This window comes from Sarcophilus harrisii, chromosome 2 (assembly GCF_902635505.1).
Source record: "Sarcophilus harrisii chromosome 2, mSarHar1.11, whole genome shotgun sequence".
NCBI lineage: Eukaryota > Metazoa > Chordata > Mammalia > Dasyuromorphia > Dasyuridae > Sarcophilus > Sarcophilus harrisii.
This window is the reverse complement of record NC_045427.1, coordinates 542,459,597-542,484,005: the sequence shown is the minus strand read 5'-3', so window position 1 is coordinate 542,484,005 and position 24,409 is coordinate 542,459,597. Positions and strand designations below refer to the sequence as shown.

The following is a 24,409-nucleotide window of genomic DNA, read 5'->3' as shown; positions in this document are numbered from 1 at the left end:
GTGATGAGAGAGCCATCTACACCCAAGAGAGGACCATGGGAGCTGAGTGTGGACCACAACATAGCATTCTCATTCTTTCTGTTGTTTGCTTGCAATCTGTTTTCTTTCCAAGTTTTTTTTCCTTATTGACCCAATGTTTCTTGTGCAGCAAGTTAACTGTATAAATATGTATACATATATTGGATTTAACATATATTTAATAAATTTAACATGTATTGGATTACCTATCATCTAGGGAAGGGGGTGGGGAGAAGGAGGGAAAAATTTGGAACAAAGTTTTGCAAAGATCAATGTTGAAAAATTACCCAGGCATATATTTTGTAAATAAAAAGCTTTAATAATTTTAAAAAAAAATAAATCTCATAAGATTCCAAAAGGTCACACATTATGATAAAAATAACTCCAATCTATATATCTAACTCAACAAATGATATTATCAGTGCCTGCTAGATTCCTCCTCCTGGATGTTCTGCAGACACCTCAAATTCAAATGGCGAAAATGGAGTTCATTTTAGTCCCTCCTACACTTGTCACTCCAACAAACATGCTTATTTCTGTTGAATCAACCACCATCTTCCAACTCATTCAAGTTCTTAACTATAAAGTCATTTCTACCTTTTCTCTCTTTCCCATTTCCTATATCCAATCAATTGCTAAATCTGGTTGAATCTACTTTCACAATATATGGTAACATCCTTTTTTCTCCATCTACACAAGCACTACACTCATCACTTCTTATTTAGGCTATTGTAATTTCCTCTTAATGGTCTTCCTGATTTCAAATTCTCCTCTTTCCAATCTATCTTTAAAGAGCTACCAAACTGATATTCCTAAAGCACAGATCTCACAAATACTTCTAGTTGTTTCCTACTGCCTATAAGAAAACATGCTAACTCTTTAGCTTCCTATCTAAGGTCCTCCACAATTTGGTCTCTACCATTCTTTTTACTCTTATTTCATAATATTCCCCTTTATCAACACAAAAGAAACAATTACTAGCAGACATTCTTCTAACTCAATGTTCTATTTCCCTCCCCTCCATTTATTAGCACCATTCCCCATGACTTGAATGAGTCTCAGTTCTCATCTCCTCTTAAAATTGTCATCTTCCTTCACAAGGCTCTACTTACAGCCAGCTCCTCCAGTAAAGCATTCAATGTCTGTGTTCTTCCTCCTAAATTTTCCTTTACAACATTCCTTGGTGTATGTTATAGTTCCTCTCCCCAAGACGATTTTAAGCTTTTTCAAGCAGGAAAAGTTTCATTTTAGAAAAAGTAAGGCCAAAGAAGAAAGGCAGAAGTAAATACTTTAGGATTAGAGAAAGAGGCTGGATTAAAGGAAAATCATCAACTTTGTTCTTTCCGATCTGGGAAATTTCATAAAGGACAGGAAAGAAACAGCTTGACAAGAGAAGGAGAACCATGATTCCAGATTTCACTGTTTCAGAAAAGGCCCAACTCTACAAGTGAAATCACTGGACAAACAGAAAGTAACCATGTCACCTAGAAATGAGTAGGCATGATTTAGGGGTATAAGCAAGACAAGGGGTGCAAGACAGGCCAAAGAAACTGTACAGCTTAAGATATCCCAGTGGAGATTTTGAAGCACAGATTAAGGAAGGTTTTGATCCTAATTCTTTTATGGTATTATTAGGAAAAGAGTAAGGATATGGTATGACCAAAGAGACAGTCTGAGAACAAACTAAATATTATGGCTAAATCTTCATTCAACTTCTCATTTCTTATATACATCCAGTCACAAGCTAGATAAAACCTGTTTGTGTTTCTGTTTGTGAATCTGTATTTATCATATTAACATATTTTAGGATGAAGAACACAAAACTATTATTACAATGGTGACATTTAACAGAATAAGTATGAACTAGAAGTGGGAGCAGGGACCAAAGGAAGGCTGAACATACACTGCTTTGTTTTTTTGTTTTTAAATTCAGGATACTGAAACTTGGGGAATTGGGAGGATAACTGGAGGAGGGGGGGAGAAGGTGAGAAAAAGAGTAAAAGGATAAAGTTCTAGATTAGACTTCATTGGATTACTACCAAAAATAAAATAATTTACAATACAAAAGATGATACTAGAAGTTTTGCCATCACAATTATCTTTATGTGATACACAAAGGTAAATGATAGAAGGAAAGGGACAATCAAGAGTTCTGTCTCTGAAAGCAATAGGTTTATACCCAATCCATTCCAAAGATATGTGAAGACTAGATGTAACTGTGTAAGTATATATTTCAGCACAGTTACAATTCTGTTCAATTATAATTAGTAAAATTGCTTCCAGAGAAGGGAAGCACCCTTTACTGAATAAATTCTTAGTTTGTATGTGACTAATTTTAAGCCAGGACATAGATCATAAATTCTTCTCTTAAGACTTTAGTGCTTGGCCAAAATGAGCTGGCACTATATATCTTTTTCACAATATTTCACATGCAGTGTTCCTCAGTGTATGTCTAGACTGAGGTTCTTTGGCTTCACATCTAAAAAGAAAATAACTTAGGGAAGTAACTAAAGTAATAAAAATGAGGTTTCATCAAAAGCAATATTCAGGCAGATGTAAAAGTATCAGCTGAGGTTTCAGAGAGGAAATCACATTTCACAGGAACTAAAGTGAATAAGGCTCTGGGAATGAGTACAATTGGCTAGACATAGGCTGATCTCAGCACAGGTCTGGTAAGTCAAAAAATAATTTGGCAAAGTTTATGGGAAAATATATTACTGTATGATAACTATTCTCTTATGCCCATATAATTCTATCCCTCCTCTCTAATGGATTGGATATTTCACAAATTTCTGACTCTCTCAGGCTTAAGCCTTTACCTCAAGTATTTCTTAATTTGTTTCCTTCAAATAATAAGCAAATAAAGAACAAAAATAGAGCAGGGCAACTAGACTGGAACAAATACTCTTACAACCTTCCTGTTCAGGTCCAGATAGTCAATCAACATCTTTGGCTTTTCTTCCCCTCAATGCAGATACAACTTTTTAAGTTAAGGTATCAAAGTAACTTCTGGATTTTGTGAAGTCACTTGGCTGGTTTCCAAGGTCTTTCTGCTATTTTGCCAAGAAACTGTTTAACTTCCAAACAGAGTTCTTTTGGTGGAGCAGCATTCCCAGGCTGCCATCTTACCGGTTGGTGGAGTCCTTACTAATTTTAGATTTATGGATGCCTCCCTGAACAATTAGCCTTCCTGAAGCTCATCCCTACCCAAACTCTGAAGCATCAAGCACAACACACACAGAGCAAACAAACAAAGCTATCGATGAGTCTGAAGCTTGACCTGAAAGCCTGCCAAACCAAGCAGAAAGGCTGTTTTACTACCACCCCTCCACAAAAAGGAAAAAAAAAAAAAAAAAACTGAAGATAGTCTGATGTAGGGGATATTCTTTTTTTTTTTTTTTTCCAGCTAGCAAAGAATTGCTTTAGGGAAAAAAACAGTAAGGGAGAAGAAGGTTAAAGAGAAACACACTTTAAACATACATCATGCTGAAAATGGAAATCTTTTTGTAGGAGTGGGAAACTTGTTTGAAGTATATGAATCTTATGTATGCAAGAAGAAGCTTTAATTAAAAAAAAAAAACCCAAAGAAATAGTTTATTGTTATTTCTCAAACTACTAGAGTTTCTAATCAAATAATCCAATCTTATCACACTACTGAACCTGGCCTTGGAAATCCTTCACTTTTATGTAGTATCTTAGATTTTTCTATAGAAAGAAGGTAAAAGGGAAGAGAATTAACTTAGAGAAGGGATAACTTGCTATTGAAGCTTTGAGCATTGCATACACCTTACCTTCAACAATACCACATCCACTGTCCTGTCCACCTTGGAGATGTCACATAAACTGTAGCGTCTCTTATGTCGTTCATACATTTTTTCCAAATGGAGGAAAGACAAGGCAAAATGCAAGCAATACACCCCACCATTAATTCCAGAGGAACAGACACTACCCCTGTGGGAGAAGCTCCAGATTTCTTACAAAAATGATGGAGAAAATCTGTTCCAAAGTAGACTCCAGGTTTCATCAGGAAAAAATGAAATAAAATACACCAAAAAAACACTTCAAGCCCAAAAACAAACAAGCAAAAATAAAAATCTTATACATCAAACAAAATAAATAGAGGGAAAAAAAATCAAACAGCATTGGCTGGCTACTATCTTTCTGCCTGTAACAAATCACAAGGCAACTCTATTTTTACTTCATAGAAAACATATAAATACCTTGTAAGGATATATGTTGAGAAAAATCCTGGTTAAGAAAAAAGTTTCCACAGTTTCCATTTCAAGTGATCAATTTGCTTAAAAAATAAAAAATAAAAAACTATATATAATATACACACTAAGAAAGGAAAACAGAAAAACCCAATGCTAGCAATAAAAATGTAAACACTTGCCAGGATTGTTTTTTAAAAATCCTAAAATGTCCAATACAAAATGAAAAAAAAAAGTTCTGAAATGATTGTCTTATTAAATCCAGTTGTAGTCTTTTAAAACGAAAGTCATTCACTTTTGAACTAAATTACGAAAGGAACCAGGAGACTCTTCTTCTAGTAAAGATTCTTTTCAAGTCTGTCTCTTGCTTGCTCACCAGGCTGGAGGGATTGGTTTTGATTTAAGTTTAAAATTTCTAATGACAGCACAGTCTAAAAGGAAAAAGAAAAAAAAAAAAAAAAAAGACCACTCCTTCTCCTGCTCTCCTCCCACTCCCTTCTCCAGAGGACGTCACTACTTGCCCTTTTCAGCTCTGCACTGGCAATGCTGGAGGTTTGAGAACTTAATTGCAGTTGTGGGAACATGATTCATCTTTAGACAGAGAAGAGAAAAACAAGGTTCCCTTCTCCAAGTAGCTTCCTTCTCCTCAGGCAATATCCTTTGCACACAGCTCTGTCTGAAATGGTAAGAAGGGATGGGAATGCTTTGACTCTTTTGAAATAGGATGACGAGGGGGATCCTTCCTTATTTCATATACTTACAAACTACCATGAAGCACTCATCCAACCCACCAAGCAAAGAAAAACATAATTGCAAGTAATGCAAGAGTCACCCACTCTAGGAATGAAAGTGTATGATTTAACATGAGAAAAATGTCAGCTAAGTATTTTAGTGTGGGGATCTACTAAATACATAAGATGACATAATGCTACCTGATTAAATTTTCAAAGCTGCACAGATGGGTTTTGTGAGGTGTCTTTAAAGAACAGAAACTGAGAAACAGTGAAGTTGGGATGTATATTCTGAGTACACATGATGAATAAGAGGGGTCTTGCAGCTGGATAAGCTTTTCACTCTAGTCAATGCTTTCATTCACATGAGCTCAGCCCTGATGCTCTCTGCCACATGGTTTTCCTGTTTCCACACTGTTCCAACCTCTACTAGCCCCCACCCAATCCAGCCTTCTCAAGGGATAAAATGATTCCAGAATCCCCTTCTCTAACAACTTAAAATGGATCTGGAAACAGAATCAGAGTGTGGGGGAGGATGACCAAGAGCTCAGAGAAAAGGAAAAAAACAATCCCCCCCCCCCTTTTATTTAGAATGGCCGCAAGTATATTTTCTCTGTGGCTAAGACAACATAAAATCAAGATTTCAGAAATAAGTCTGGTTTTACATTTTAAAGGAAAGCAAAGAACAAATTTAATGTCTAAAAAAAGAAAGCAAGGAACAAATTTAATGTCTAAATTTCTGACACTGAAATACAAGACTGTTTAGATTTTATGCTATCAAAATAGTCACCACTCAAGGCCCAATTAAATAGATGTCTTCTCAAAAGGACAGAAATATGGGTGGCAGCAGGTAGAAGCTATGAGAAATTTAAATGGAAATTAAAATTAAACTTTTATTTCCAAATAGTAGGAACAGGGACAGTGAGTTTAAGAATTGGCTAGGACAAAGCAATATGGTGTGGTTGATAGAAAACTGGACTTGGAGTCAAATGATCTGAATTCAAATTCCACCTCTGCCATTCATTACCTTTGTGAGCTAGGGCTAGCTACTTCCCATATTGGAATCTCAGTTTCCTCATCTGTAAAATGAGAGGGTTGGATAAGTTGTCTTCTAAGGCCTCTTCTAAACCTAAATTTAAGGTCTAATTATCACCTGGACCTCAGTACATGGAAAGATTTTTGGGAGGGCAGGGACATAGGGATGGGAACTTTTAGTAGATAAAGTTTCTCCTAGAGAGTATTAGAAGTCATTAGTCTTGAATAGAATCTTATCATTCCCTCTAGTCCAAATCCATGCAAAGCTGATTCCACCCTCTTCTTCCATGCTCCTCCCCTTATCTTTAATTAGAATCAAATGTTTCCTTCCTATGTTCCCAGGCATGTATCCTGGGATCAGTAGATGCTATAATCACTAACAATTTCTTCCCATTCCTACTTCTCTGACCACTGACTTTGCTGACCACAATTTAACCAAAGGTGTAATTCCAATCAACAAGTACTTATTCAACACTTACTCTAGCAATGTACTACGGATCACAAATGATATATAATTTTTAAAAATTATATGATTCCTGCACGCAAGAAACTTACATATTAATTGGAGTTATCTATCACTCCTGATAAAATAGGTAGTATAGTTGATCAAAAACTGTCAGTTTTACATATCTGATGGTTTGGTGGCTATACTATAGACTAAAAAATCTACTTTTCCATATTTTTAAAATGCACATGTGTGCATGACAGTTACGGTGTACAACTGTCCTCCTTGGTTATAATGTACCAATAATTCACACTTTATATGTTTCATGGTTTATAAAGTACTTTGTGTATATTCTCTCTCATTTAAATATCACAATATAAGTAATACATAAGCAATAAGTATTATTCTTATTTTAGAGATGAAGACAGAGTCTCAAAGAAGTTAAGTGACTTGCTAAAGACCACATATATATAGCTAAGTGGCAGAGCCAGACAGTATGCTCCTATCTATGGAACCAGAGGTGCCAGCCATGATTCAAATACAGGCAGATTATGCAAATCTAGATCTCTTTTGGTTTTATCCCACTGCCAAGCTGGTAGGAAAGTTTGCTTTTATTTCTTCCCTACATATGATTCCAGAAGATAGAATTTAGCAGTTCCATCCATTTGCTGCTGATGTGACAGTTCCAGAACTTTACTGAAAACATCTGGTACTGCTAAGTAGTTATTTGGTTAAGATTTTGAAACATCCCAACCAATCATTTCACATCCAAAACCAAAGCTAAGAATAAGAAATTTCAGAGTTGTTAGGTTGTTTTTTTTTTTTTTTTTGGGGGGGGGAGAGGGATTGTCCTAGTTTAGTCCTAATTATACAGACTTTATGCTACATTTATTCATTTATTTTATACAATCTCCTTCTTCCTCTCCCTCTCTCATCTCCCTTCCTCAGTATGACTACTGGCTGGAAATAATTAATCTCAATCTCACTTTCAAATGACATCACCAAACATAGTTAAAGAACAATGATAAAAAGTTGTGAAAATGCTTAAACATCTCATTTACTACAGATTGAGATATAGAAAATATAGTACCAGCTTCAAAAAAACCTCACAAACCAAATTTTTAATTAATTGCTCATTTAAAAGATCAAGTACCTTGTTTAACTTGTTTAGAAGCTCATCTAGGTCATCTCTGAGGCCCATTTAGCCTCATATATGAAATCTATATACAGAGTACCTTTGTCAGTCACACAACCTGAATTAGGTCGCCACCTAGCGTTTCTGCCAGAGTGAAACAAAAACCTACAAGAAGGAAGTATTTAGAAATAATCTACTGCTGTTGCATTTTATTCCAGAGTTGCAAAAAGTAAAAACAGAAACATATGTGAGAGTTGTCTGTTGAATTTAGAAAATAAAAAATTATCACTTTATCCTTTAAATTCTCAAATTATAAACTTAGTTAATATAGTGTAGTATAAAAGCAGTGGGTTGGGAAATGAAACCCCTATTCTACAGCAGGTCCCCTTTTAGACACCTGGGACCTTGGAGAAGTCTAATTCACTCATCTACCCAGAGGGTACCCTGAAAAAGGAAAAGGTTGATCTGAAGATTTCTAAGCCCTTTCAATTAGAATACTTTTGGATTCCATGACAATCTTATCCTTTAAAAAAAATATATCAACAGTTTCAAAAGGAAGGAAACCTTCCATCTTAGTACCTTCTATATCCAAGTAAAGGTGGTAGGGGAGAATTTAAGACCCATCTTGATAACTTCAACCCTAAGAAGTGTACAGTATTTTCTTATGCAACTATCTTCATCTACCTAAGAACATAACTACTTCAAAGGTCTTTTGAAAATGGAAGGAATAGAGATTTATGTAGTCTGTTATCCTCCATTCCCACAATCTTTGGCAATAGAAAAACAGCAATTCTCAATCCTCTTAGGTACTTGTAGGTATTTTTAAACCCATTTTACAGAAGAGGAAACTGAGAATTGTCCATGGTCACACAACTGTTAAGTGTTGGAAAGAGGATCAAAACATAGTTCTTTCTGTCTAGGATTCCAAAACTTATCTTCGCTCTTCTCCAGTTATTAATTTCTATTCTTTTTTTTTATACACTGTACAAAAACATCTCAATGTGTTTAGGTAAGTATAGATTTGGAAAATTCCCACACAGTGACTTTTAGACAATTTGTCAACAATCAATAAGCACTTATTAAATAACCAAATATTAATTGCCAGGCACTGTTTAAGTGATTAAGATATGGTCTCCCCCCCCGCCCCTTCAAAAAAAAAAAAACCCAAGTGATTGCTCTCAAGGAACTCACAGGCTAATGGGAAAGGAAACATGCAAACAATTATGTATAAACAAATATATCCAGAGTAAATTGAAGATAATCCACAGAAAGAAGACACTAGAACTGAGGTAGATTGGGAAATGGGGACCTGGAGAAGGCCAGGGAAACCAAGAGGCAGATGAGAAGGGAGAGACTGCCTTCCGTGGGAAGATGGAGTATCTTCTATATGGTACAAGAAAGAGGCAAGTGTTAATGAATCATAAAGACAAAGGGTCTGTAATGGGGTGATGGCACTATCAGAAGAAAAGGGTTGTGTTCTAGGTAACAAAGGTAAACGTGACAGATCATGGCAATATTTTGGATAAGAAAATGAGATAGTAAGGAGTGGAAAAAGACATCTATGTTGTCAGCTGGGGGACTGGTAGGATGCTGGTTCCCTTGACAGTGACAGAGAAATTTGGAAGGCAGGGGGAAGTATTTGGGGAAAGATAATGAGTTCGGTTTTAGAGTTGTGAATTTTTTTTTTAATTTTAATTTTTTTCTTAATTTATGAAATAAACAAGCATTTTAATAAGAGTATAATTTTTAAAAGATAAATGCACATGAATCTACATATCTATTATGTACAACTTGCTATTTCTTTTAAATATATAATAATTATCATGTAAATTTTTTCCTTTTTTTCTCCCCACACCTTAGAGATGACTGCCATTAGATACAAACATATGTGTGTGCATGTGTGCGTATGTAAAATCATTTTATATACTCTTCTATTTATCTGTTCTTTTTCTGGATGCAGACAGCATAAGGAGTTCCGATGTCTGCTAAACATTTAGCTCAAGATGTCTGATAGGCAATTAGAGATATGAGGGTGGAGGTTGCAGAGAGGTTAAGGTTGGATAACTTGATTTGGGAAATGTTAGCATAGAAATGATAATTAAATCTACAGGAACTGATTAGATCACTAAGTAGCAGAGAAGAAGAAGAAAAGAGGGCCCAGAAGAGCATCCTGGGGGACACCTATAGTTAGGTGAATCATAAAGATTGAGCAATGAAGACAGAGAGAGGTCTGGGGAGAAGTTGGGGACTGCTATCCTGAAAACAAAGAGAAGAAACTTATGGAGAAGAAGGGGATTTTCAATGTCAGATTCTGTAGAGAGGTCAAGGAGAAAAGCTGCTGGGTGGGGAAATGAAGAGATCACTAGTCACTTTCTCCAAAGTAGTTTAGGGGAATGATGAGGTCAGAAGCCAGATTGAAGAGAGTACAAAGGAGAGAAAGAGAAGACATGTGTTAAGAGATTGCTTTTTCAAGGTGCTTAGACATAAAGGGCAGAAGGAATGGCACAAGAAGGATTTTTTTGAGGATGAAGAAGACACGGGTATGTTTGTAGACAGTAGGAACAAATGGACAATAGATAAGGAGAGACCGGAAATAAGTCAGAGAGAGGGAATGAGAAAGGGGCCATTCTGCTAAAGGAATTGGGATGGAATGAAATGGCTTGACGAGTAAGGAGTAGAGCCATCTTTGCAAGTGAGACAAGCGGCAGAAGGCATCTGAGTGATATGAGATAAGGAGGAGGGAAGAAAAGTGTCTCTTTTTTTTCTCCAGTAAAATATGAGTCAAGGATCTCCTGGGGAATAGAAAGGGACCACTGAAGTATACTAAACTGAGGAAAGACATGGTCAGGCCTGCACTTTAGGAATGTCAATCTGACAACTCAGTGAGAGAAACTTGAACAGGAAAACCCAGCAGAAAACTTATAATTGTTATCCAAGGGAGGAATGGGCTTCCTCAGGAGGCAATTCTTCTCATCAATCTTTAAACAAAGGCTAAATGATCTTTGAGGGTGCTTCCAATGAACTACTATGATTTTATCAAAGTTCATTCTGCTTCCATTATGTAGTTTTTCACTCTGTTGATCTGTAAGGCTCTTTGAACAACAACAACAACAACAACAACAACAACAACAACAACAACAACAACAAAAACCCACCACCAAAAAGCTTATAAATCTTACTTGAGTTAACTGTGTTCATTGGAGAGTAAAATAAAACTTGGTCCTCTGAAAATATCTTAATAGATTTTTCTTGTATGCCTCCAGAGTTTTTAATGAATGATTGATATGCTAACTATCCACAGCTGAGGGAATAACGGGAAAATCACAAAAGAACATCACAGAATATAAAAATAGTTTTAAAAGCTAGGTTTTGTTATGGCTTTACTAATCAGAACAGAATATAAATCCAGAGCAAGTAGTACACAGGAATTGTGTTTTTTATTTTTAATTATTTTTCCTCAATATCTCTTGGAAAGAGTCTCATCTGGTCTAAAGCAGCAAGGTATTTATGAAACACTCAACCTGGCAGGCACAATGGACAAAGGTTTTATAGATAACTGAAGGAAACGGGCTGGACAAAGAATATTTTTGCAAGGAATTGAAAAAAAGAGAATAGTAACCAAGGCACATAAGGAACTCCTTCTTCCATATCATCTCTATAAAAGTAAAAAACAGTTTTAATAAAACAAAGACAACTACAGAACAAACTAAAGAAAATTCATTTATAATCTACATAATTTAATAGTGAAATTTGTTGCCCAGGTGGGTAGGGCAGTCAAAGCAAATTTGTACAAACTAAAAGAGTATTAGCCAAATTAATTCACAAATATGGATATGGGACATGTTATGTACTTGATAACAGACTGGACAATATGTGAATGCAAAGATACATGAGATGTCTCTGCATCGAGGAGATTGTAATTTGGTAAGGAACGTGATATGATGTGTACAAATAACTATCTTATGACATTGAAAATATGTAATGGGCAGCATTCAAGTACACAAAAATAGTGATATGGAAATTTAGAGTAGTAAGAGAACATTTCTGGCTGACTATTAAGAAAAAAGGGCTTCATGGAAGAAGTAATACTTGAACTAAATCTTGTAGGATACAGTAAGATTTTGATTCATGAGATGCAGAAAGGGCAGTTAGGTGGCCAACTGGATGGAGTTCATCATGAGAATTCAGATACTCATCATGAGAGTTCAGATCTGGCCTCACACACTTACTAGCTGGCGAATCTTGGACAAGACATTTAACTGTGTTTGCTTCAGTTTTCTCATTTGTGAAATTAACTGGAATAGGAAGTGGCAAATCACTCCAGTATCTTTGCCTAAATGGGATCACAGAGAGTTGGACACAACTAAAAATGACTGAACAAGAACTCCACATGGAGGGTTTGTTAAGTATGTGCAAAGTTTTGTGTCAAGTTTGGGGTACTCAAATTTAAAAGTCTCTATCCTAAAAGTTCCTGTACCCTTCTGGGAGATACACGTGAGTAATCATCACATAAGTTAAAAGTCCTCCAAAATCTAGAATTACCCTTTCTATTTGAGCACCTAATATACTCCTGCTATGCTAATCAAGCTGATCTCTTCATTATCTCACTAAAAGAGTGATGCTCGTAATTCTAATGGACTTATGATGGAAAGAGCTAGCTGCATCCAGAGAGAGAATTATAAAGACTGAGTGTGGATCAAAACATAGTATTTTCACTTTTTGGTACTGTTTGCTTGGGTTTCTCTTTTTTTCCCCCTTTTTATCTGACTTTTCTTGTGTAGCATGACAAATATGGAAATATATTTAGAAGAATTGCACAAGTTTAACCTTTATTGGACTGCTTGTGTATGGGAGAGGGTGGAGGGGAGGGAGAGAAAAAAATCTGGAACACCAGGTTTTGCAAGGGGGAATGTTGAAAATAATCTTTGCATGTATTTGAAAAAGTAAAAAAAAAAGAGAGGTGGGGGAGAGAGAGGAGAGAAAAGAAAGAGGGAAAGAAGGGGAGAGAGAGAGTAAGAATGAGAAAACTAATAACTAAGTGAGGCTTAATTCAACTCTATGTAAAGTTTGAGTCACCAAAGAAAATGTCAAAGCCAGAAGGATCAAGATCCTGACTAAAAATGCTTGTGCAAAAATAACCTTCGGTGAACTCTGAATCCCATATGGAATGAAATGATTTATTCAATTAGGAAATTAGTCAATTTACTCTTTTTTTAAAAAAAATTCTTTACCAACTACACATGTGAAAAGAATAGCACTAAAAAAAGTCATTCAGAGAGACCAAGCCAAAATATGATTCAGTTTCCTATGGAAGGTTCTTCTTTTCCACCCTATGAAAATACAACCCCAATTCCCCTTTTCCCCCCTCCCTCCCAACAAACACACCCATATCCTTATTCCCACCCTGGCTAGGCATGTCTACTAAATAATGTTAAAACATGTTTTGCTCAAATAAAACTTACAACTCAAAAGACAACACAATTGCAAAACAGCTTCTGCAAAAAAACACCAACCCTCAGATCTTAGGGTCAGGTCAGATTTATGGTTCATTGTTCACTAAGAAAAAGAACTCTCTTTCTCTTACTTGTATCCCTGCATTTAGCACAATTCCTGGCACAAAGAAAGCAGTTAATACATTTTATTATATTGTTATTAAAGATATTGCCTGGTTTGTTCTGTACATCCAAAAAATACTTTATCCCCTATGTCAAATAGTAACTGGAATCAGCTAAAATAGATAATTCTTAATCCCTTCCAGGAAGCTATATATATATGTTTCTCTTCAATTTATCGTAAGTTGATATATGAAGGAATTATTCTGTTATGTTTAAAAGTATATTTTATAGGTTCAGTAGGTAAGGGATTTGTCCCATTAAAAATAATCTTCAAAGGAAAAGATGTCTGTAAAAACAAAACAAAACACTCAAATTGTATAATGTTAAAAATTAAAGGAACGACACAATTTAATTGGTCATCTTTAATATTATAACTGGATCTCTACTAAAGTAGTTTCAGATGAGTACAGAGATGGCCTTAAGACCTCAAAGCTTATTTATCAAAAGCTATAGAAGACCATACACCAAGATGGTAAGAGTTTTACCACGTCCTAAGTAAAAGAATATACATTGATTGAGGACCATCTTTGATAATTTCCGAGACTCATCTTTTCACCAATTTGAACTTAGTGATAAATTATGTAATTTCTAAAGAGGTAAAAGATCTGTTACTGTGAAATGAGTACACACACAAATTAAATTACAGATTCTTGAAGTATTAAAATGAATTATAACCAAAATAAATGTTCACCCAGTAACACTCCCCAGTTTAACTAGGGTCATCTTTGATTTTAGACAAGTTAAAATAGGTAAGAGTTCTATACTAAGTAGCAGGACCATGTTATATATAATGCTGAACTTTAGGGTTAAAAATTGGCTAAAGATAATTTTGGTTTCCTCAAGAGTGGATAGTTATCCTCAGAAGATAGAGAACTATAACTAATTGCAGAATTCTTTTATATTCAGTTTCAAATAAAGAGCTACTTCTTGGGCACTGTTGCCCAAAGGGCAATCAGTTACTGGGCAGAGCTCAAAGACCAGAACATTAAGATAACTCCAGAAATCAATACTAAGAATAATTCAGGATGCCAAAATGTTAAATCTTACAAAAAAAAAACCAAAAAACCACAAAGCAGTACATGATGAAATGCTGAATTAGGGGTTAGTATATACAAAAAGAAAGGAAAGATAGTACATTTAAGGAAGCAGATTTAGAGAAAAAAGATCATGGTTCAAGTTCCACTTTGTCTGAATCTGAGTTTATTTATCTGTAAATTGGGATGAGATTAATAATAGCATGCTTCCTACTTTACAAAGTTTCAAACACAGGGGTCTGTTCAATGTCTGATAGGCAGTATAAAGTCTTACTACCCAATAAGCACTAATTTTCACAAGTTGCTTAAACCAGGATGGGAAATTCTGTTATGTTCCCACTATAAATTTGATTTTTGGCTTAATAGAAGTTTGAATTTGTATAAATTACATATGTGTAGAGAAGTGATACTTATTTTAAATGTTCATATTTATCCACAATTTGATGTCCTAATAAAGGCTTTGTGAATATGAAGATTATATGATTTTTTGCAAAAAAAAAAAAAAAAATCATCCTTTTCACTTCAAAACTAAAAACTATGAACAGACATTCCTACTGCTACCTGAAAACATGAGAATGGTTAATTATTAAAGAATAATCTGCATGGTAGGATTTTAACAATTTCACCAAAGATAAATTTATTTATTTAAAAAATTACACATGATATTAGCTCTCAGTATGGTATGTGAAGGACACCACTTCTAGCATTATCAGATAGCTCATGGGAACGTTTTAAGTAGCACACTCATGAATACAGAATGCTAAGAGGGAAAGCCTTGAGATGTGGGTTCTAAGCTAGACTATATATGCTATCTGGAATAAATCTCCATTTCTGTATTTTAACTCCCCTATCTTTTTTGCTGAATCAATTGGGATTAAGTGACTTGCAGGGTCACACAGCTAGGAAGTATTAAGTGTCTGAGGCCACATTTGAACTCGGGTCCTCCTGACTTCAGGGCTGGTGCTCTATCCTTTGCAGCACCTAGCTGCCCCTAACTTCCCTATCATTAAAAAACACCAGAATCCCTACTTTCACCTCCCTTAGAAGAATGATGCACTAGAAAATGAAATAATATTAAGGACTGGAGCTTTGCGGAAAAAGGAAACAACTACATTTCATGGAATCTCTTTTTTTTCCCCTTGCACATACTTGATTTTGTGCTATGTCTACAAGGTTATGATTTTAGCCTCCCATTTCTCACAAAATAATTTCAGTTCAGGTTGAACCTATTTTCTATCTCAACACTAAGCAATTATTTTATATTCTTAGAAAAATTACTTTTGTTCAGATAATTTCACTTGTATCTAACTTCATGACCCTATTTAGGATTTTCTTGGCAAATATAATGGACTGGTTCACCATTTCCTTCTCTAACTCATTTTAGGATGGGAAAAATGAGGTAAACAAGATTAAGTGACTTGCCCAAGATCACACAACTAGTAAGTATCTCAGGACAGATTTGAATTCAGATAGATAGGTAAGTCTTTCTGACTCTAGGCTTAATGTATTATCTACTATCTCAGAACAGGAGAGAAATAGAAATAGCCAGAAAACAAAAGAAAACTAAAATAACCCAAAGTATTCAGTGGCAAAGTAGTAGCTCTTGAAGATTCTTTCACAAAAGAAGCCAATCAAGAAAAATCAAAACCAATATTATCCTTCCCTCATGACAACATCACAGCAATGAAGAGTATTCCATCTGAAATCAGAGAATTTAAGATTGAGATCCTGACTCTGTTACTATCATTTAACCTTTGTAAACCTCAGTTTTCTCACCTATAAAATAGGTAGAGGCCTCTGAGGACCCTTACAGCTCTAAATGTAAACGACCCACTAATCTACAACAATGATTACGTGGCTGTAGGAAAAGAAATTAAAAACAAAACAAAACAAAACAAAATAATGTGATTTCTAGGGAAAGACCATTTTTTTTTAAGGGAGAAGTAACAACAAATAAGAGGTGAGAACTAAGAAAAGTGGAAAGGAGAAAATAGAATAAAAAACAGACTGGCAGCAACGACAGAATAACAAATAGCTGGCATTTTGATAAAACAAGAGAATAATCAACAATGAAGGAGACAAACAAATAGCTCTATAGTTAGGGGAACTGTCAATCAATCACCAGTATTTCAATACCAGTTCTGAAAGTTACAGTGTATTGCTACTGTGATGAGATTATAGGAGTGAGGGGAAGGAAAGGGAATGGCTATATGCACATCAAAATTATAGACCCAGAAGGCAACAGTCATCTTGTGGTTTGGTTAGGTATGTGTGTATGTCTGTGTGTCTGAGAGACATACAGACAGAAGGACAGCCAGTAATGCACCTAAATAAACAATGTACTCACCAGTCAAAAAGGGTCTTAAGAATTAAAGTTCAGAAGTCTGGAGGGCATTCACTATAAACATAATACTAAGCAAACCAGAAGATAAATATCACAGAATATCATGTAACATTAAAACAACATGTACAGGAACAGGACAAAAAATTGAGGTTATAATTCCCAAAGGAAAAAGGTAAGAGTAAGGAAAAAAATAACATTTAATATAAGAGACATAAGTTATCTATATGCAAGCTGAAGAGAAACAGCTCAGGATGATATTGATTCATATGTGCAGTAATATAAGGACTCAGAAAGGAAAACTCATTTCAAGTTGTGAACACTTTGACATACTGGCTTAAATTAAGAATTCCTCCATTACATTCTGATTGAATGGCTGAATGAAAAGATCTGAAGGTAATCCTATTTCTGAAACAATGTTATAGGCCAGAACCTGAAACAAGGTGCTAAATCAGTGGAATTGATAAGAGACAATGGTTAGTTAGCCTGGTGCTTAATAGTTCTCTAGTTCAGTACAAGTACTTAGTACTTACTATAGTTCTACAAGATTCATACCTCTGATAAGAGACCATATAAGCTCAGCTAAACTCAGCCAGAATCAGAGCTGGAAGACAGACACTATGGTAGCGGTCCTCCTGCCTCCCCCACAGAAACCAAGACACATTCAGGAGGATCTCAAGAAGCTGGCAGAAGCAGAAAAAACAAAAGGACTGGCAGCAGGAGCTTAAGCTCTAGGAACCAAGGAGAAAGTTAGACCTCCAGAAAAAACTAGCTGAGCCCCAAGTGAAGGAGACAAGACTTTGAAGGAGATAAAAAAGGATTTGGACTTTAACCCCTGGCTACTTGTGTGGTGATTACTGAACTGAAACGAAGGCTGCCTCCAGAGACCCCAAGAAAACCTCAACAAGAGAATATTATATTTTAGAGAGAATATTACATTTTGGCATCTGAACATGGGACAGACACGATCCTGATTTCAGTGGAAAAGTCTCCTCGACCCAGAAATTAGGATGAATACAAAAATAGACAAGGAAACTTTGTTAAAGGGCTAAAGTAGTACTTCATCTAAAATGGGACAGATGTTTAGAAAACAGCCTTCTTTTCCAGTTCAAGGAAAATGTGTAGAGAGCATAGTCAGACTTATGAAAAGCCAAAGTTTGATTATAATTTGGGAGCAGATCACTGAACTTTTAGAAACTATACAGTACATATCTCCTTGGTTCTCTATGGAAAAGAATTGGATCTAGAGGGGTGAAAATTAGTAGGACAGCAACTCTTGTCAATACTACAGTGACCTGACTCAATTTCCAAAGATATACTTTATACATATAATTTAATAAACTGGCTTTAGTAAATTATATGTTATAGAATATGGAAAAAGAAGAAAGTTCAGGAAGGGGAGGATCCAGATAAACTAGGTGAAAAGGATTAAGAATGGAGTTAATAGTATTTCCATGTTATAGATATAGATATATATTTATATATATCGTATATATGTATATTCTCTCTTTCTTTGTATATGTCTCTGCATGTGACAAAATTTCATTAATTCTTACCTCAATAATTCAACAGTAGTGATAATTCAAAATGAGATGGGCAGAAAATCTAACTTTATTATACCTTCTAATAAGAAACAGTTTGACAACGAGAACATACTGTTTGCAGCAATGTGAACAGATCATGACAGAAAATGATCAGAGCTAGAATGCTCTTTAGAGGTCATCTTATCCAAACATCCCCTCGTTTTAGAGAAAAAAAGAAAAGTCAGTTCCAAAGCTGTTCAAAAAAACCTGCTTAAAGTCACCCAAGTTAGCAACAAATGTGGAATGTAAACCCCAGGTCCTTAGGCCTTTCAAATCAAACACTCTTCCTATATTCATTACTGCAATGCTCCCACGTGGAAAGATTTGTTAGCATGATTTTCTTACTGATGATACATAAATAGAATGCAATATTTTAGGCAAGTCACTTAAACTCTCAGTACATTGGTTTCTTTGTCTGTGAAACCAGGACAAGTCAAGTCAAAAAAGCATTTATTAAGTGTATACAATATGTCAGAAGTGGTTGTTTTTTGTGCTTCTTTCTCAGATAACAGCAACATCTGGGAGGTGATGCTATGATATGCAAGTGGACTGGATTTTAGTGAGGAAGGGTTGTGAATTCAATTCACTATGTGCCAGGTAGTATACTAATTTTGGGGGGTTGAACTAGTTGGAATCCAAGGCTCTTTCCAGCTCTAAATTTGTAATCCTGAAATTCTTTTAAAACACCATATTCATATCACCTCCTTAATTGGATTGGTCTTGCTCTTATTTAGATTGGGAAATATGAAGCATTACTTTTCAAAAAGGAAAAAAAAAAGGATTCTCATTTCCTCTTTATTATGTTTCACCACCCTTCCCCCATCCTTTGCCATATCTTCCTTTGCAGATCTAAGTTGAGAATAGAAATAAATACCCATGTCTTATGAGAACAACTGCAGGGCAAGTCCATCAACTTGGGTACTTTCACAGCTGTTGCCATGTCATGCCTTTGCTGTCCTGCCAGTTACAGTGGGCAGAAAAAAATATACAGCACATTTCAGGCTTGGTAATCCTCTCTTAGCCCACCCCACCCCCGACATTAAAGCAATTGTTCCTGCACTCTTCCTTCGCTACTCCTTCTTTCTTCCTCCTGCAGGCTCCCTTCCGCCAACATGAAAGAGCCAGGAGCCAGGCAGTTTACACAAGAATGCTTCAGCTGGCCACCTTTAGATTCTGCCCTTCTAGGTACAATATGACTAGTAATTGGAAACCCAGTGGGGACAGTCCACATGGAAAAACGGAAGGAAGAACTGGCCAAGATAAAACTATTGACCTAAAAGTACAGAATTACTTCATTTTATAAAAAATACCCCAGGGTGACATACTGGGAAACAGACAATGGGATAATCTCATCCTAATAAAGAAATTGTTTTTTTGTTTTTTTTTTTTTAAACCTTCCATATTGCGGGTCATTAAAAACCACAAGAATAATGGTTCGGGTTGGTCCTTTCCCCTTCTCCTCCCCCTCTAGGGATAGCTAAAAGCACAGATACTCATAATCTGAAGCCAAATCAAAAAAGTGGGTAGCAGGAAAGAGAGACAGCAACATACAGTGACCATGATTTGAAGCAACAGATGTCAGCCATCTGCATTTACTAGTAGTGTTGTGTGATAAGTATCTCTAATGCTTTATAAAAGGCTCAGAGCCCTCCCAATTGCAAGCTGGGGGCAGGGATTTCTTAAGTGCAGACTGGGCCTTAGCTTTAAAGTTTAAAAACAAAACAAAGCAAAACAAACAATCTGAATTTGACATTGACTATATGGTAATATAGGCCTATCTGAAACAATAATATTCTTCTTTCAGTTATTACTTTTAATAGTTTCAACTGTGATACCAACTGCATTACAGTTCAGTGTCCAATACACTAGTATTTAAGTCTCTTCCTGACTTAAGGAGGCAAGAACCATCCAGACAGAAGAAAAACAATTCACTGAGCTTGATGAGAAGCAGACCTTGCACCAAGTTTCAGTACTAAGGGAACAAGAGGAACACAATTTCTATTTTCTTCCTTGAAATAATTCTATGAAGCATATCACACTTCTCCCAGAAAGGAGACACTATCCATCATACTACATGACATTGGCTGATCCAGGAAGTGCTTCATAATGAAGTCATGATATCTCTTTTCTGGAGCAGGAGTGAAGAACTGCAGAACCTGACTATCCAATGTAGTGAAAACGAAAGCATTTAACAAATAGGAGAAGATATCTATGCAGAGTTCCATTACAACATCAAGAGACATCAATACAGGCAATGCTGGACTCTCTAAGCCAAGCCAATTAAAGAGAAATCATGCTAAGGATAATTTAAAAGTCACAGAAACTTGGCTTTAAAACATACCACAGTGGCCTCTTTATTAATGAAGAGTATTCCAATGGCACACTTCATTTCCAAACAGGAAGAAATACTACAGGAAGCAGAAGTCATTACAATAGATGGATTTTCTTCTTCCATCATACTCTGTGTAGTATTTTTATTCCAAATATGGTACAGGCACTTTCTCCACAGTTTCCTACAAAGAAAGATGGACTAAAGCTACCAAGCCTACTTAGCTAACAAGATTTCTTTCTTTTAAGATATTGCCAGTTCAAATACTGTCCTGCCTCAGACATTTATTTGTGACCCCAGGCAAGTCAATTAACTTCTCTGTCTCAGTTGCCTCATCTGTAGATGCAGATAACAGCATCTATTTCACAGTGGTATTTTGATGATCAAATGAAGTAATATATGTAAAGTGCTTTGTAAACCTTAACAGCACTGTATCAGTGTTAGTCACTGTTTGGTAGTAGACAGTAAAGATAATGCCTTCTCTATTCCCAGTTTAGTGGGCTGGATAAGCCCTTTCTTCAATGGGTCCAAAATGCTGACCACTCTTGTAAAAGCACTAAGGCTTCTTCCTCTAATGAACCCAATGAATACATTTTTGCTAAGTTAAATCAAGTGGTCGCAACACTGAAAAGAATTGAACCTTTTCCAACCTTTTGCTTCTATGTTAATTTGATAAAAAGGAACTTTACTCCTAGAAGATTTGTCAATTTAAAATGCAGCTGTATATGACTTTTTTTATGCAGAGACAGAGGATGAACACAAGGCTATTAAGTGGTTTGGGGAGAAGTTAGAGATCTGTGATTTCCTTGATGAAGAAGATTTCTTGTGGGGGGTTATAAACACTTTTGCTTATGTTAACTATAACATTTATTTTATTCCCTGCATGTACACAAGATAACATTATAATTACTTATGTTTCCTGGGTATACACAAGGAGGAAAACATGAGTAGTCCACAAGACCTGGAGAAGAAAATGTCTATGATTAATTCATATCCCCAAGAATATAATATGGAATCATTTGACATTATTTCTAATGATCATTTATTAAAAATTAAAACCTGCCAGGAAGAAGATAACCACTGAAAAGTGTTTTTGGTGAAATGTCAAAATTGTTCCACAAATAACAGACATAATAAATTACATGTTTATTTTTAAGAGGCTCATATGGTTTTTTGCTTTTGAAGCAGAGGGTATCATTGGAGAGCCAGGTCCTAGCTGGGTAAAGTAGTTGATACTAGGAAGCTATTTCTCTTTAAGAAATCAGCCTTCCATTGTAATGTTGTCAGAAAAACAACCTCAGAGGAGCCTTAAGAATCCTGAATGACTCATATACACTTCAAACCATGCCCAGTTATAAACCAAAGACCTTCCCAGGAGGTGATAATTTTCATGAAATTGAATGCTGTGAAATACAGGGCAAGTACATGTGAGAAAGAAAAGAAGTCAGAAAAGAGGATTCAGCATATGGAGAGAACTCTAGCTTCTCCAATTATGCAAATTTAACTAAAATAGTAATTGCCTTCAGCAAAAGTAGTTGTAACCATATGGCAAACTGCTAAGGGGGAAGCACCCTACTAAAACTGTATTATTTCTAAACTTTAAATAAAATTCAGAGACTTATAGATCCAGAGAGAGGGAACTTCTGAAGACATGAAATCTCTTTGCATAAATGATGAAGAAGCTGGGTTTCATGTAGATGCACTGACAGTGGTCTAAGACTCGGGATATGAGAATTGCACTTTAGGTTCCAGAATTGGTGCTCTTTCCATTTCATTGTTTTCGTTCCCTGTTTATCCCATCTTTTCAGTGCCATAAAACATGCACAAAAACGAAAAGTAATATTGATAAGGAACTTCATGTGTAATGGAAAGAATACTGGACCAATCAGTCTAAAATCAAGACCATAATTCAAGTACACAATCTGTCATGTCTCTGAGTCTCATTTTTTATAGGCAGTTAGGAGGTGCTGTGTATTGCGAGCAGGATTTGGATTCAAAAGATTAGAGTTTGAATCTTACCTTGGTTGCTTATAACCTGTGTGCCCTGGGCAAATAACTTAATCTTAGTCTCAGTTTTCTCCTCTATATAATAAAAAGCACCTGCTTTCTCCAAGGTTGTTGTTTAGGATCAAATGTGATAACATTAAAAGAGCTTTGCAAACCTGAAAGATGCTAAGTATTATTATTGTTACTTTCATGATATGAAGAAAAGGTTATTATATTAAATTGTCTCTAAGGACTCTACAATCTATTAAATTTTGTGACTTTACTTGGGATGGAAAATACCATCCATATGCAGAGAGAGAAATACAAAGACTGAATGTGGACTGAAGCATAATATATTCACTTTGTTATTTTTTGTTTGCTTGTTTTTTCCCCCTTTTGTTGTGATTTTTTTGGCATAACAAGACAAATATGAAAATAAGTTTATAAAATTGGACATATTTAACTTATTTCAGATTGTTTGCTATCTTGGGGAGGGGAGAGATGAAAGAGAAAGAAAGAAAAATTTTGAACAAAGTTTTACAAAAATCAACATTGAAAACTATAAATGTATTTGGAAAAATAAAATATTATAAAAATTAAAATTTTTAACTCAAAACTCATAACAAAAAATATGCTTTTACAATCAAATGAGTTTATACCTAACAGCATTTTTGTTTGGAGGTTACTAGTGATTTTAATGCTATCATCATTGCTCAAAACACAATCTTGCATATCAAGAATACCCAGAAAACAAAAAGCTTAAAAAAAAAACTATCCAGTAAATGCTTGTTGAAGGGAACTGAGGAAGAAAATTTGAATCATTATTTTGCAGTGATACTCTGTTTGCTTTTGAACCAAATAAATTCACAGATTCTCCCCTCCTTGATCAATATCCTATAAGAGTGATTAAACTTTCAAAAGACCAATCCTTCTGACTCATTCAGAGGATCATTCCAGATACAGATATACAGGTTCAATGCCATGATTATTCTGGAGATGCCCTTCCTATCCCTTTATTTTCCCCTGACTCAAGTTTAACCAAGTAGGAAATTATGAAGCATACACACACTCCTAATAATTGAGTAATTGCTATGTTTTCTGACTTCTTTTCTTTCTCATATTCAAGACAGCATCATCACTAAATAGTTACCATTACAAACATCCTTTGTAGACAGCATTCTGCTAAGTTTTAAGACTATCATATTAATTTTTTCTATAAACACTCAGAGAACTTTGGGACTAGAATAGAGTTTATATATCTCTGAATAAAAACAGGTTAAGAAGAAAAACAAGTACTGTTTCAGGACAGAGAAAAAAAGAATGGGAGAAAAAAAGACATTTCTCTGGGGAAATCTGGTGGGGAAAGCTTTGTTTTGTTTTGAACTCCATACTTCCATGAAGAGAGTTTTAATGATACTGGATAAAGAGCCAAATATATTTTGGACCAACTCGTACCACGGGAATGGAAATACCGAAACAGAGGGACTGCTCTTTTTTATCCTTAATTCCAGATTTAAATAAAGAAGCACATTTCATTCACTCTCAAATAATTCCCTACTTATTTGTCTTGATAATGTTACTTTCTCTTCTGCTTCCAGTGACAGAGGAAGATTTGAAAGCAGCTGTGGTACAGTGGGTAAGTGCTGGATTTAACTAGGTTTAAATCCTTTATTTTGGTACTGATGACCTATGTGAGTGGACAAGTCCCTCAGTCTCCCTGAACCTCAATGTCCTCAAAGAGGAGATCTAGATGGCTCTAAAGTTCCTTTCAGCTCTGTATCTATAATTCTAAACACGGCACCTTTACTGCAGCTACGTAGGCCTCAAAGCCAACTCTAAGATGCATTCTACTTTTCTGACCTCAGACAACACCACAATATCTCAACACCTCTATAAATGTGAAGGTCTCTGAACATCTTAAACTACTGAATTATTAATGTGACACA

At 35.4% G+C, this 24,409-nt stretch overlaps 1 protein-coding gene across 14 annotated transcripts in view; it reads right to left on the bottom strand.

Moving 5' to 3' along the window:
• Nucleotides 1-24,409, bottom strand: part of AKAP13 (A-kinase anchoring protein 13) — a 359,098-nt gene that overhangs the window by 114,185 nt on the left and 220,504 nt on the right. For 2 of the 14 annotated variants that reach the window (XM_031955561.1, XM_031955562.1), the window contains exon 1: nt 3,810-4,362. The exons of the other annotated variants lie outside the window; for them this stretch is intronic. In XM_031955561.1, coding sequence (XP_031811421.1) covers nt 3,810-3,890 — 81 coding nt within the window. In that variant the 5' untranslated portion in view covers nt 3,891-4,362. Of the gene's footprint in view, nt 1-3,809; nt 4,363-24,409 lie in introns of those variants that run through there. 14 annotated transcript variants of the gene reach the window in all.